We start from the raw sequence: 15,352 nt of genomic DNA, 5'->3' as shown, positions 1-15,352 counted from the left end.
TATCATTTGTATGCTTGCATTTTTAAAAGTTGTTTTAATTAAAATCAAAAGTAGTACACATCATCAGGGGCATATAAAAGTATACAGGTAACCGGTATTACATGCACTAATACAGTAATAAATCTGCTATAATACATTCACAACATATATGGTAATAAATCTTCTATAATATGTACACAAAATACGGTAATAAACCTGCTGTAACACATACAGCACATACAGTAATAAATCTGCTATAACACATACACAACATACGGTAATAAACCTGCTATAACACAGACACCACATATAGTAATAAATCTGCTATAATATATATACATATATATATATATATATATATATATATATATATATATATATATATATATAATATATATTATGTTGTGTATGTGTTATGGCAGATTTATTATCATATTTATTATGATAAAAAATAAAAATAAAAGCCAGATTTATATTTTTAAGGCCACATTCTTTATGATTCCTGAGGGTGCAGCCAAACTGATTTATCCGTGCCACTCTGTGTTTACCTCTGATAAAAGGCTAATGACGGGTCTGAGACAGTTGGTGTGTGTTTGTAACTGATTTAATGGACAGTAGTGGTTCCGTTAGATCACATTTAATTCGGTTTATACTCGCCGGGAATATTTGAAAATGTGCACAGCTATTCCTGCTACTCTGATCCATCTTATCCGAAGCACTCTTTTGTTCTCTAAAGTCACTTCAACTCTGCCCCAGTCGGTGATAAGAGACGGCACCTTACCTGATAATGAGTGCTCGCGCTGTTCTCGCGACTGCTTTTAAGTCTAATTGATTAATGAGTACAGCGGTGGGATGTTAGCCGCGGGGGTCTGGCTACAGCAGTTAAAGCCAGTCTAAATCACCAAAAGGTCAAAGACCCGAGATCTGTCACAAAATATACCCGGTGGCTGATTTTCTACATGAACCCTTTAAATGCTCTGCTCTGCTTTCTGCGACTGTCCCGTGGAATCCTCAGAACACCTTTCACCTCTTTTCACCTGCGACATTAAGAGCGGGCTGTCTTTAGAAGTAGCCAATGTTCCGGATTTCAAGCGCGTGGAGGTCGGCGAACGCTGTGATTGGTCAGCGCAGAGTTCAAAAACTGCCCCGCGAGTCTGATTGGTCGGTGCGCAGAGCGCGCGTTCTGATTGGTCGGTGCGCAGAGCGCGTGTTCTGATTGGTCGGTGCGCAGAGCGCGCGTTCTGATTGGTGAAAATGGGAGCAGCGCTTTCGATCCGGCTTGTCCGAGAATTCCAGGACGGAGGGAGCGCTGTGATTGGTCTGGGCGGGGTCAGCGGAAAAGAAGGAGCGCTGTGATTGGTCTGGGCGGGGTGAGAGGAAAAGAAGGAGCGCTGTGATTGGCCCGGAGAATGATGGCGCGGTCTGATTGGTCGGTTCAGGGTCGGGGGAGCAAATTCAGCGAGCTGATTGGTCGAGCTGGAAGTCACGGGACTGGAGAGGAAAACACTCCGCATACGCGTCCAGCCAGCGCCGCCGACCAGCTCCGGGAAAATGGTGAGCAGATCTGGAGGAATTCTGTGTGGTGCATTAAACTGGAATCAGCCTCTCGTTCGAATTCTCCGTTCCACCTTAAATGGTGCAGCAGTTAGGGTCTGGCGCCTGAGGCGTTTTCGTAACCGCTGCACCATTTAAGGTGGAACGGAAATTTCCGCTGTGTAGGTTCGCGGGTGAGCAGAGGAGCCAAGTTCGCCCTCGTTGTGTTTACGTGTCTCAGTAAATCCGCGCGCGGGGGTCGGTGCGGGGGTTGGGGCGGTTTGTGAGTAAGTGTTGTCCTCCCGCGGGTTCGCTTCCACCCAGTGCGCTGTAATGGGCTGGACTTACACCCAGTGCGCTGTAATGGGCTGGACTTACACCCAGTGCGCTGTAATGGGCTGCGCTTACACCCAGTGCGCTGTAATGGGCTGGACTTACACCCAGTGCGCTGTAATGGGCTGCGTTTACACCCAGTGCGCTGTAATGGGCTGCGTTTACACCCAGTGCGCTGTAATGGGCTGGACTTACACCCAGTGCGCTGTAATGGGCTGGACTTACACCCAGTGCGCTGTAATGGGCTGGACTTACACCCAGTGCGCTGTAATGGGCTGCGCTTACACCCAGTGCGCTGTACTGGGCTGGACTTACACCCAGTGCGCTGTACTGGGCTGGACTTACACCCAGTGCGCTGTAATGGGCTGGACTTACACCCAGTGCGCTGTACTGGGCTGGACTTACACCCAGTGCGCTGTAATGGGCTGCGCTTACACCCAGTGCGCTGTAATGGGCTGCGCTTACACCCAGTGCGCTGTAATGGGCTGCGCTTACACCCAGTGCGCTGTAATGGGCTGGACTTACACCCAGTGCGCTGTACTGGGCTGGACTTACACCCAGTGCGCTGTAATGGGCTGCGCTTACACCCAGTGCGCTGTAATGGGCTGGACTTACACCCAGTGCGCTGTAATGGGCCGCGCTTACACCCAGTGCGCTGTAATGGGCTGCGTTTACACCCAGTGCGCTGTAATGGGCTGCGTTTACACCCAGTGCGCTGTAATGGGCTGGACTTACACCCAGTGCGCTGTAATGGGCTGGACTTACACCCAGTGCGCTGTAATGGGCTGGACTTACACCCAGTGCGCTGTAATGGGCTGCGTTTACACCCAGTGCGCTGTAATGGGCTGCGTTTACATCCAGTGCGCTGTAATGGGCTGCGTTTACATCCAGTGCGCTGTAATGGGCTGCGCTTACACCCAGTGCGCTGTAATGGGCTGGACTTACACCCAGTGCGCTGTAATGGGCTGGACTTACACCCAGTGCGCTGTAATGGGCTGCGCTTACACCCAGTGCGCTGTAATGGGCTGCGCTTACACCCAGTGCGCTGTAATGGGCTGGACTTACACCCAGTGCGCTGTACTGGGCTGGACTTACACCCAGTGCGCTGTAATGGGCTGCGCTTACACCCAGTGCGCTGTAATGGGCTGGACTTACACCCAGTGCGCTGTAATGGGCTGCGTTTACACCCAGTGCGCTGTAATGGGCTGGACTTACACCCAGTGCGCTGTAATGGGCTGGACTTACACCCAGTGCGCTGTAATGGGCTGGACTTACACCCAGTGCGCTGTAATGGGCTGCGTTTACACCCAGTGCGCTGTAATGGGCTGCGTTTACACCCAGTGCGCTGTAATGGGCTGCGTTTACATCCAGTGCGCTGTAATGGGCTGCGCTTACACCCAGTGCGCTGTAATGGGCTGGACTTACACCCAGTGCGCTGTAATGGGCTGCGCTTACACCCAGTGCGCTGTAATGGGCTGGACTTACACTTGCAACTTCCTCCCTCAGTGTGGAGATGCAGGGAGTTCAGGTGTGGAGCTTTCAGCGGTTTGGAAAATCTCGCTGTTCGAGCTTTATATTCCAGAGCCAGGAGCTGCGAACATGTCAGAGCATGTACACACACTCATACACACACTCATGTGTGTCGCGCACACACACATACACATACTCATACACACAGACTCAGGCACACACACACACACCCACCAGAGAACCTACACGAGTCTTCTGAGCTTATCTGGAATGTTGATGATGGAAAACAGTGGAAAATCTGGAATAATGAGTTTTCTTTGGGGACTATTTTGCCGCACAGCGCCCTGCATGTCTCCCTCCACCATGAATGGAGTTGAAGTTCTCTAAACTCTCATAAAACAGCGTCTCAGTCATCAGGCAGTGAATTCAGAACCAGTTCATGTAGGAACTTTCTGTAGGAGCTTTTAGAGGGACGTCTGGTTCCCATCACCACCACTGTGAACGGTTCTGAGTCTGTAAGTTTATCTAGAACGGAGCGATTCACACCAAACCGCTCAGAACCGCTCTGATTACTTCTTAGTTGCTTCTTTAAGCAGATCAATTTGAAAAGTTGGTGGAATTTCCCACTAAATTAAAACGATGTATTCATGTATTTTTTTTTCTTCAGAGCGAGTCTTTAGTTGTGTGCGAGGTGGATGGAGATCTGGTGAAGAAGCTGAGGGATTTCCGCTTCAGGAAGGAAACCAACAATGCTGCCATCATCAGTGAGTGATGGTTCTCTGCGTTGCTTGTCGATAAGGGTGTCAGTGAGAGGACAGCGGTAGCCTGGCTGAGCAGCATCTCTAAAGCAATCTAACACGTCGTGAAGCTGGAGCTCACAGTAGGGGGCGCTGCTGTTCCAGCAAGCCTGTCGTTAACACGTGGATGTGGCGTTAGCTTTGTGGAAAAGACCCTCAAAATGCCAGTTAAGCAGGCGGATGTGAGTCGCGTGTCGTTTGCAGTAAAAATAAACATAAACAACAATAAACAAGTGTCCTTTTTATCCCACGCTTTACCCGTAACCTCACAAGGCCCCGCAAGATTAGTACGGCTGATGCCAACTGCTCTGGCTGGCGTTAGCTAGAACCATGAGAAGATATTTCCCGGTTCTCCGTCTGACCCCGACATGCTAACGTGCTGAACATCATATAAAGGCTCGCGAGTCTCACCGTCTACTGCTGCACCGGTTAGCTCTAGTGTTACCACCAGCCAATTAGCTCAGCTTTATCAGACACAACAAACTGCTGGATTTGCTGGGGGATGAGTCATTGTTGCAGTAGTAAACGAGAATGTTTGATCATATGCAAATTAGCTTTCGTAATCTTACTCGTTCTCATCTTTATGTGCCATGATCTGTCTGAACGCTGGACTCCACCAGAGGGCGCTCTTATCCCTGCGTTTAGGTCTGAGACTGTTTATAAAGAAATGATTATAATACTCACATTTGTTTTTTGATTTAAGGCACACACCTGGTGTTCACTACTACCTGTTGGGGGGTTATTAGTCAAATATTTTGCGAATAAAGCCGTGATGAATCAAATTTGACCGAATGAACTGTTCATGGCGACGAAGATGTTCCTCTCAGCTGTTTTTTAATCTGATGTGTTTTCGCTTGTGCACATTCAGCCACGTGTAGTTGTTTATTAACTCTTACACAGTGGAACCCGAGGGGGAGGGCGTTATTGCGGAATACCATCCCGGCTGTGATCTGGTGTCTGTAGATCATCCCAGCCGTGATGTTATGGGTGATAACTCCCTCCTCGAGTGCTCTACTGCTTTAATACAGCAGTTAAATAAATACAGTAAGAAATGAATAAACTGTCCGTGAACGCGGCTTTAATATGTTTTAATGTTCAGCTCCTTCCTCCTAATTAGAGCTCCTTAACGAGCAGCTTGTTGCTACGTCAGAATAACGAGCTCCGCCCACTCGCTGCTCAGCCGGCAGTTCGTTCTCCAGCTCCTTACACTAAATTCCCAAACTGTCGTCTCCACTGAGCAGCTTTTCAGTCGGCAGGTGAGACAGAAGAACAGCTGAACAACCTGGAATCAGCCAGAAATGAACCCAAGGGTCAGAATGCAAAGAAACCTTTACATGAATGAAGCGTTCTTCAGATTAATGGAGAACGTGTTGCAGATGGTTCTGTTTATAGAACCTTTTTTGAAAACTTTCTGTATAGCACCAAAAAGAGTTCTGTTGTTACAGGCTTGACATCATAACAGGAGGAGAAGCCTTTTTGTTGCTGTACAGAAACGTTTTGACAAATAGAGGATCAGATTTATTATTTACACAAGAAAAGTGAGAGAGGGGGCAGCATGGTGGCGTGGTGGGTAGTGCTGTCGCCTCACAGCGAGGAGGGCCTGGGTTCGATTCCCCGGCCGGGTGACCGGGGTCCTCTCTGTGTGGAGTCTGCATGTTCTCCCCGTGTCTGCGTGGGTTTCCTCCGGGTTCTCCGGTTTCCTCCCACAGTCCAAAGACATGCAGTCAGGCCAATTGGACGTGCTAAATTGCCCCTAGGTGTGAGTGTGTGAGTGACTGTCTGTGTCTGTCTGTCTGCCCTGCGATGGACTGGCGACCTGTCCAGGGTGTATCCTGCCTTCCGCCCGAAGACTGCTGGGATAGGCTCCAGCATCCCCCCGCGACCCTGACGGAGAAGCGGCTTAGAAAATGGATGGGATGGGATGGAAGTGAGAGAGGGTGAATCGCGAGCGTCAGAGAAGAGAAAACACGAAGCGAAATGAAATCAGGACAGACGACGGCAGAAAACCTGACGGCCACCGTCGGTTCTACTACACGCTTGGAAAGGGAGGGGTGGGTGAGGGGGATTCAGCTGGTTGAGACCTGCAACCTGGACCACTAGATGCCTTGCGCTTGTCACGTGGCATCGTGATATTATGTATTTGCTCACCTCTAGTTGCGCAACAAACACCTTTCTTTTTCTATTCCAGTGAAGATCGATAAGGACAGACAGCTGGTCATCTTAGACGAAGAGCACGAGGTGAGTTTGACCCTTAAAAATCCAAATATTATTACTACTATATTAATCAATGCAAAAATAAGTCTGTGATGCTTCAAATGTAAATACATAATCGAACAGTAGTTTACATTCAGCTCGTATTCTGCATGGACAGGCTTGAGTCAGCACTTCTGACATTTTCTGTATAAAAAGGACAAATACAACAAAAACAAGGAGGAACGGAGTAAAATATCTCCTGCTCACAGACACTGATGTGGTTTAGACTGACCGTTTACAGCCTGCACTTTCCGCAGAACGTCTCCTATTGTTTTACTGAGCTACCAGTCAGAAATGGTTCGTGTGAAGTCACAGCCTGATTTTCAGCATCGAAGGCGCTCACTGTGTTCATGCCCCAGACTCGTAAGCGCTAACGCGGGAATAACGAGATCTTCGCTCTAACAGGAGCTCTCTGTGTTTCTGTTGCAGGACATCTCTCCTGATGATCTCAAAGATGAGCTGCCGGAGAGGCAGCCCAGATATCCTTCACTGTACTGAACCTTCTGGTTGTGTTGGAGCTTCTGGTCCAACCGGTCTACACAAAATATTCAATATCAGATCAAACAGTTCGAGCAGGGCAGGAAAACAGAATCAGTCAGTCAGCAGCTTCATTAATGATCGTAGAAAGAAGTCGACCTGCTGACGCTTCGTTTACCTAAAGCACAAGTGAACGTGGCTGTTACTGTTAGAGATGCACTGAAGTTGGCAAGAAACAGAAACAACAAGAAATCCTAACAAACGTGAACCATAAAGATAAAGATCAGATCAGCAACGGCAAGGCTCATAACGTGGGGGTAGCTGAGCGAGACGTTTGAAGTTTAACCTGCTTTTCTCTGATTTCTTCTTTAACCTGGAGCACATTTATAGTGTACAGTTACAAATACCAGCACGATGATGGGAGAGTGTCGTACCCGCTCTGCTTCATCTTCTCCAGTCCAGTTGGTAAAAACTCACGCACACAAAAAACCTCACGCACATAAAAAAACCTCACGCACATAAAAAAAACTCACGCACACAAAAAACCTCACGCACATAAAAAACCTCACGCACATAAAAAAACCTCACGCACACAAAAAACCTCACGCACACAAAAAACCTCACGCACATAAAAAAACCTCACGCACATAAAAAAAACTCACGCACACAAAAAACCTCACGCACATAAAAAACCTCACGCACATAAAAAAACCTCACGCACACAAAAAAACCTCACGCACATAAAAAACCTCACGCACACAAAAAAAACTCACGCACACAAAAAAACCTCACGCACATAAAAAACCTCACGCACATAAAAAAACCTCACGCACACAAAAAAACCTCACGCACATAAAAAACCTCACGCACACAAAAAAAACTCACGCACACAAAAAACCTCACGCACATAAAAAAAACTCACGCACACAAAAAACCTCACGCACATAAAAAAACCTCACGCACACAAAAAACCTCACGCACACAAAAAAACCTCACGCACACAAAAAAACTCACGCACACAAAAAAACCTCACGCACACAAAAAACCTCACGCACACAAAAAAACCTCACGCACATAAAAAAACCTCACGCACACAAAAAAACCTCACGCACACAAAAAAAACTCACGCACACAAAAAACCTCACGCACATAAAAAAAACTCACGCACACAAAAAACCTCACGCACATAAAAAAACCTCACGCACACAAAAAACCTCACGCACACAAAAAAACCTCACGCACACAAAAAAACCTCACGCACACAAAAAAACCTCACGCACATAAAAAAACCTCACGCACCCAAAAAAACCTCACGCACCCAAAAAAACCTCACGCACATAAAAAAAACCTCACGCACATAAAAAAACCTCACGCACACAAAAAAACCTCACGCACCCAAAAAAAACCTCACGCACATAAAAAAACCTCACGCACACAAAAAACCTCACGCACACAAAAAAACCTCACGCACACAAAAAACCTCACGCACACAAAAAAACCTCACGCACATAAAAAAACCTCACGCACACAAAAAAACCTCACGCACATAAAAAAACCTCACGCACACAAAAAACCTCACGCACACAAAAAAACCTCACGCACCCAAAAAAACCTCACGCACCCAAAAAACCTCACGCACACAAAAAAACCTCACGCACACAAAAAACCTCACGCACCCAAAAAAACCTCACGCACACAAAAAAACCTCACGCACATAAATACACACATACACTACAGCACTGAGCGAAGGTTTTAGGCATCTAAACTCATTAACCAATTTACCTCAGCAGTGAGTTTATCACAATATACATTAGAATAAAGTCTAATATATATATATATATATGTGTGTGTGTATTTATAGAATCATTATTAATATTTTTAAAATGTTGTTTATTCAAATATTAACACTTTTCTCAGCAAATAAACACAAACTACACAAATAAACAGATTTTGAAAATGTGTCTTGGGTGCCAAAGACTTTCACACAGGACTGTGTGTGTGTATATATATATATATATATATATATATATATATATATATATATATATATATATATATAAAATGAAGGCCTGGGTGATACCTAAAATAATATGCACAATATTTTCTGGAAAAAGTTTAAAAACACCAATTTCCAAATATATTTAGCTGTTTAACATGAAATTAGTCCCCTCTATTTCCTCTCTGGTTCCTAACAAGCCGATTAATGTCTTCTAAGCATGGTCATCAGGTTACTAATCGCCCTGTCGCCCAGGCCTAGTACACAGACGCAGGATGAACGACGGCTGCTGTGTTTCTGATCAGATCGATCTGTTTGTCAGGGTGTAAGCCGGAGCAGCAGATGATGTACGCTGGGAGCAAAAACAAACTGGTGCAGACGGTGGAACTGACCAAGGTTAGTACTCACACACTGTCCTAAACCTAAAACTAGAGGTGCATCGATACTGACACTGGTATCGAGTATTGGTCAGATACTAAATCAGCTTTTTACTTGTACTCACAAAAATGCAGTGATACCCACTGCGCCCTAAGACTCCGTGAAGGAGTATCTGCTCACACAGGGAAGAGTTACTGACTCCCTTTAAACATTCTGCCTCGGCAGATTCCCACCAGGATACGCTGAGATATTGTAGACTTTTATAAACACACAATCACAACCACTTCCCCAACACGGGTGGAGACACGTAGGCAACAAAATGTAGGAGAAAAAGTTGATATAAACTACCGAAGTCCCTCTATGCTGACATTACTCTGTTTGATTAGAATAGCAAGATATAAACGTTAATAAATAGACTCCAACAAGACGGAAAACTGGAAGCATGAGCTCCTCGGATGGGTCAGCCCGGATGCAATTCCTCCTGGAAGGGACAGATGAGGATCAAAACTATAAAACCTACTTTACTCACAGCTGTACAGAAGAGCTTTTCAGACGAGGAGCTAAACCTCCACCGCAGCGCTGCTCGATCAGAGATCGCTGATGTAGCAGAGCGAGATAACGACCTTCATCCACATCAGATAGATTTAACGACTGAACTGTTAGACTCATTACACTCGTTTATACTCACAACTTTACTATACGGAGGTCACTCAGTGTGGTATCAGACTCGGTATCTGTGAGTAAAAATATCTGTCTGAAATAATTGGTATCTGCATCCCTGTCTAAAACCTTTTATGTCAGTAATGGGCAGAGAAGGGCGCAGTAACAGTGGGTATGGACAGTGAAGGTCGCCAGCTGCAGGTCATTAAACATCTTTTGAAGGCTGAAGTTTGGTGGATAAGCTACTTTTCCCTGCATAAGAATAAGAAGCTAACTTTAGCTTAACTGTGTTTATTATTATTATTATTATTATTATTATTATTATTATTATTATCTAGAGGTTTGTCTCAGAGTTTTCTGAAAGATGTGCAGGTTAAACGGATCCACCAACCAGACTAATCTCCTCGTAGTGTTTTCCGGAGACGCATCTAAAGCGCCCGTGAATGTTTTCATCTTCTTCTTCTGTGGTCACTCTGGTCTAATTTGCTTGGTCCACCTGTGGATGCTGTGCTGGTTGTGTTTAAAGCTCATGTCCTGCGTTTTTCTTGGACTTGTACTTTTTTTCTTTTATAATGTTTTTGTGGTTTCATGTAAAATAAAACCTGCTTTACAGTTTAATTTTAGTCCTTGTTGGTGATCCTGAGACTCTGCTTCCTCCGTGTGTGTGTGTGTGTGTGTGTGTGTGTGTGTGTGTGTGTTGTAGGTGTTTGAAATCAGGAACACTGAGGATCTCACCGAGGAGTGGCTGAGAGAGAAACTGGGCTTCTTCCGTTAAAAATAGCTGTAAAGACAACAGGATGACCAAGACGTCGTACGTCCCCTCCAAGAGACAAAACCATTCATTTAACACTATGTGTGTGTGTGTGTGTGCGCGCGCACAGGTGTGTGTGTGTGTGTGTGTGTGTGTGTGTGTGCGCGCACAGGTGTGTGTGTGTGTGTGTGTGTGTGTGTTTTTATTTTTTGTTAATGTTTTATTTGTTTGACCCAAACACTACGCTAACGAGCTCTGGATTCATACGGATGACGGGAATCTGTTAAAGTGGGAGCAAAACTATTAACTGGTCTTTCACTTTTGTTAAGGCATTTTTACAGTCGTTCCACTTTAGGAGTAAAATTTTGTAAACACTGCTGCGCCTCACGAATTAGCCAGGAAATAGCAGGTTATCCAGACCCTGTTATTCTTTTCCAACGGATTGTATCCGGAGGCCAGTAAACGGGCACTGTCGTAGGAAAACCTGTGGACTTAATGAAACTTTATTTACTCGTTCATTCAACATGAAATGGTGTAAAAATAAAAAACTCAGGTTTTCTAACAACAGTGATGACGTGATAACGGCTGTGGCGGCTGGAGACGACTGCATTCGCTAAGTTTGACTTGCTGCTGCTGTCGGCGGCTTTCCCGCTACAGCACGATCACGAGCACGACGCTGCTCAAATGTGAGGTTTAAAGAGCCCATATTACCTAAAACTGAACTGAGATGAATAAATACTAGGGAAGGGACAGTTACCGCTATTAATGACATCCTGTGCCGTAAAGTCATACAGGCATTGTTAAACCATTCCTTGCAGTCCATAAAGGGACACTAGGCTGAGAAAACGGCTTGTTTTGAGTTCATTGTTTCTGTTGTGTCACAGAAACCAACGTATTTGCATATTACAATATATTATAATATTATATTTACATATTACATGTTTGTAATCACAGCTGTGAATCGGTCCCAGTACATCGTTCCACCTGTGATTTTTAAGCACCTCCAGTGTTTTACTGCTGTCATGTAGTTTTAGAGAGAAAAGAAGAAGGTAAAGGAAAGAAGTCCCGAACATTGCCAGAAAAAGTAGTTCCAGCTGGGGGCGAGTGTAATGATACAGGGATGCTGCGCTGCTTCCAGATATAACAACACAGAACATATTTCAGCCAGTCAGATTGTGGGGGCGGAGCTAAGTGTTTAGATTAACATAAACGCAGATTTAATATTCAGTTAAACGGGTTATTGGACACTTGGTTTAAAATGCACACTAGGGAAGGGACAGTTAGCACAATTAATGATCTCGTGTGAGATAAAAATGATACCGTTTTTAATTTAAAAAGCCTGATAACCGTTTATGATGATGAGCTTATTGAAGAAGTGGCTGAGGGAGTAAACGGCTCTGCTGCTACAGTCTGAGCAGTAAGCAGTTCTGTACTGAATGATAAACACATGTTTACACTCATGATCTGAACAGTAAACAAGAGCGTTTGAATAAACATTTATATTTACATATAATTTGTAATAATAAGTTGTCGGAACAAAACCTTGCATGTCCAAAATGGTGAGTTTACAGAAGGGAAAACATACTTTACCTTTAATGTAAGTCAGTGGAACCAGAATTTGTTGTGTATATACACACACACACACACACACACACACACACACACACACACACACACATTAATAACAGTAATACTGAAAAACTCTGATAATCTTGGTCGCTGATATGGAGATAGGAAATGTTCATATCCCATCGCTAGTGGGCACATTATTTTATCAGGAACAGTTCAGACAGTAGGTCAGCACTACATCACTAAACTGGATTAACCTCTTTACTAGACCACTGTGAAGAGATGCTGAACACACAGAAGGGGAATATGAGTTTTAGTGTGTGTGTGTGTGTGTGTGTGTGTGTGTGTGTGTGTGTGTGTGAATATACACACTACCATTCAAATGTTTGGATCCAGAGTTTTCCGTCTTTGGCGTCGGATAAATACACGTGATTAATTCGCTCATCCTGATCATCTTCCGTCTCCAGATAATCAGAAATTCCATCAGAATTGTAACTTAAACAGGTGATTGTAGTTCATTTGTCATTTAATACCTTCTGTGTTCACAGGATGATGGAACATTGAACAAAGCTAATCTGAAAATGTCTTTCGCTGAATCGTTTGTGATGTTTAAATCCGTCACGTTACGTATAGAAAATAAAACATTCCAAACATTTGAAGGAGAGCGTATTAAACTGGACAGGAGAGACGCAGCAGCTCTAAATCTGTTTGGGAATGAAACAGCAGAGAAATAGCTATGAATATGTTTCCATAACAGAGCCGTTTTTCCTCACAACATTCCGGATTAAATTAATTACTGCGGCGCTCCGATACTGGACCAAACTACACACTACAGAATACACTGCAGTCTAATGTGGGCTGGCTGTGCCTTCACGTTACAGACAGACATTTCTAGGAGAATGTCATTAAAACCTCACTCACTCCTTCTCTCACTCCTTCCTTCACTCCTTCTCTCACTCCTTCTCTCACTCCTTCCTTCACTCCTTCCTTTCTTCCTTCCTTCACTCCCTCCCTCACTCCTTCCTTCCTTCCCTCACTCCTTCCTTCCCTCCTTCCTTCCCTCACTCCTTCCCTCACTTCTTCCTTCCTTCCTTCCTCTTTTTGTGTACGATGCCAGTTGTGAACATTTTCTTGTGGTCCAAAATGACACAGAATAAAATCTTGTTATTTTAAATTATACTAACAGAGATCTGAGGCTTTGTTGCGACTCCCTGACGCTTCATCTTCCACTCCTTACTGCCTGTTTGACCCTCACAGTAAAGCTAACGACTGAATGACCAGTTAGCGTGGCTGCAAGTAATGCTAATGCTAACGCTAACCTTCCCTCGTTATTCAAATTGTTGGTGTTTTGAGTGGAATTTGCCTCTTAAAGGCCACAGGGTGGTCACTTATTGATGTAAACCTGGTCAGCACAGCGGGTTTAGTGTCTGAGGTTTGCTTTTCAAGGTTGAGCACTGGAGCTACGAGGCTAACATAGCTAACAAACGATGCAAACTTAGCATGTGGCTAACCCCCCGGATGAACGTGCTCCTCGGAGCGCGTGGAGGCGTTCAGGGTCTGTTGGGCGTTGCGGTTTCCGGCGCTGCTGAACTCTCATCCGGACTAAACTCCGGCGTCTGGATCGTCAGCAGTGCTGTTTTTAGCTATGCTAACACCCTTCTGTCCATTTTGTTAGCTCCAGTGCTAAACTGACGAACTGGACTGTGGACACCGAATGTGTTTGGGCTGATCGGACTGATTGATTAAGGCGGAAACTGATATTTTGCTGAATTATTGCCTTTATTTTATGGCTGCGAGGTGAGACGAGTAATGACATCCAGCCGGACGCGGCTGGTCGAGAGGCGATGGCCTTTTGACCCCGTCTGTGTTTTGGGCTCTCCTGTGTCGGTGAAGTCCCTGCGTCGCTGTTTCTGTGCTGATCAGTGTTGTGTCCTCTTGTGTATTTGATTAAAACAAATGTATTTTTCTTACTTTACAAATAAAGTGCTTAGAAAGGGTTTTTCAGATTAAACGTCTGTGATGCGTACAGTTTCATCCTGCCGTGTGAGAGTGCTGAACGTTTGTACTTTTTCCATGGTTTATACGTCTTTATCCGCTGTTCCCAATAAAACTTGAGTGATCACACAAAAACTCTCTGTGCGTCTGATGGAGAATAGACTTTGTGTTAAAGGGGAATTCCATCAGTTCTCAAAATTTCTGCATAATTAAACGGTTACGATGTAAACGGACTCATTCAGAGCGGTTTGGTGAGAAACGCTCCGTTTTAGAGAAACTGACCGAGTCAGAACAGCTCACAGTGGTGGTGATAGGAACCAGACGTCCTCCTCTAAAAGCTCCCCCACTCCAGTTCTTAAATGAAATTGTTAAATCAACCATTTCACATGCCTTAGTTTACATATTAGCCATTGATTTGGACAGAAATTTTGAAAAATTGGTGGAATTCTCCTTTAAGTACTAAACAAATCCCCATGTCACGTTTGATAGTGGCCAGAAAATCCTTTCACGTAACGGTGCAATGTGAGCAGTGATGAAAGTTGATGGTGATCGTGGTAATAACACTCAAGACTAAGCAGTAAATGAGCTGCTGTACTTGGTACAGATCCACATTTTAGATTTAAAAGACTAGTTTTAATCTAGACTTAAAATCAAAATAGCACTTAAAGCTCTGCGCGCCATTTCGTCTGCTGGAAAAACGGCACGGACCAGCATGAATTCCATGCAGGTCTAAGCTGGTTTATGGTGGTTTGGTGCTGGCTTAGCTGGTCACCCAGCATGGTCATACTGCTTGACCAGCATACCAGCATCCAAAACACAATATATGCTGGCTTTGCTGGTGACCAGCCATGCTGGCCTGTGCTGTTTTTCTAGCATCTGGCATATGGCAATACATAGATTTCAAATATACATCATTGTATATAGAATTCGCTTTTATATCCAACTTATATCGATCATATATGGACATATACGTCACATTCAACACATGGCGGCGTACTTGAAATCTGCCGTTTTCATGTATGGGACACATTTCAGCCAAATATCAAGTATACAAACATACGTGTAACGTACATTTAACAATATATGGTAGAATTTATGGATGACGTGTTACTCATATATGTTAACTTGATCTGCTATATAGCTAAACTCAAACACGTGCGC

General features: G+C 44.6%; 1 protein-coding gene across 1 annotated transcript; it reads left to right on the top strand.

Annotated features, from left to right (window-relative positions):
• The first annotated feature begins 1,460 nt into the window (after positions 1–1,460).
• On the top strand, positions 1,461–14,207 carry gmfb (glia maturation factor, beta). Its single transcript, XM_017682432.2, has 7 exons — positions 1,461–1,533; positions 3,983–4,079; positions 6,301–6,350; positions 6,795–6,844; positions 7,225–7,307; positions 9,161–9,234; positions 10,580–14,207. Exons 1-7 carry the CDS (start codon positions 1,531–1,533, stop codon positions 10,649–10,651), a joined length of 429 nt encoding a protein of 142 aa, XP_017537921.1. The 5' UTR covers positions 1,461–1,530; the 3' UTR covers positions 10,652–14,207.
• Positions 14,208–15,352: the final 1,145 nt, after the last annotated feature.

The sequence above is a fragment of the Pygocentrus nattereri genome, chromosome 5 (genome assembly GCF_015220715.1).
Source record: "Pygocentrus nattereri isolate fPygNat1 chromosome 5, fPygNat1.pri, whole genome shotgun sequence".
NCBI lineage: Eukaryota > Metazoa > Chordata > Actinopteri > Characiformes > Serrasalmidae > Pygocentrus > Pygocentrus nattereri.
The sequence above is the reverse complement of the archived record's forward strand: the minus strand, read 5'-3'. Positions and strand labels throughout refer to the sequence as shown.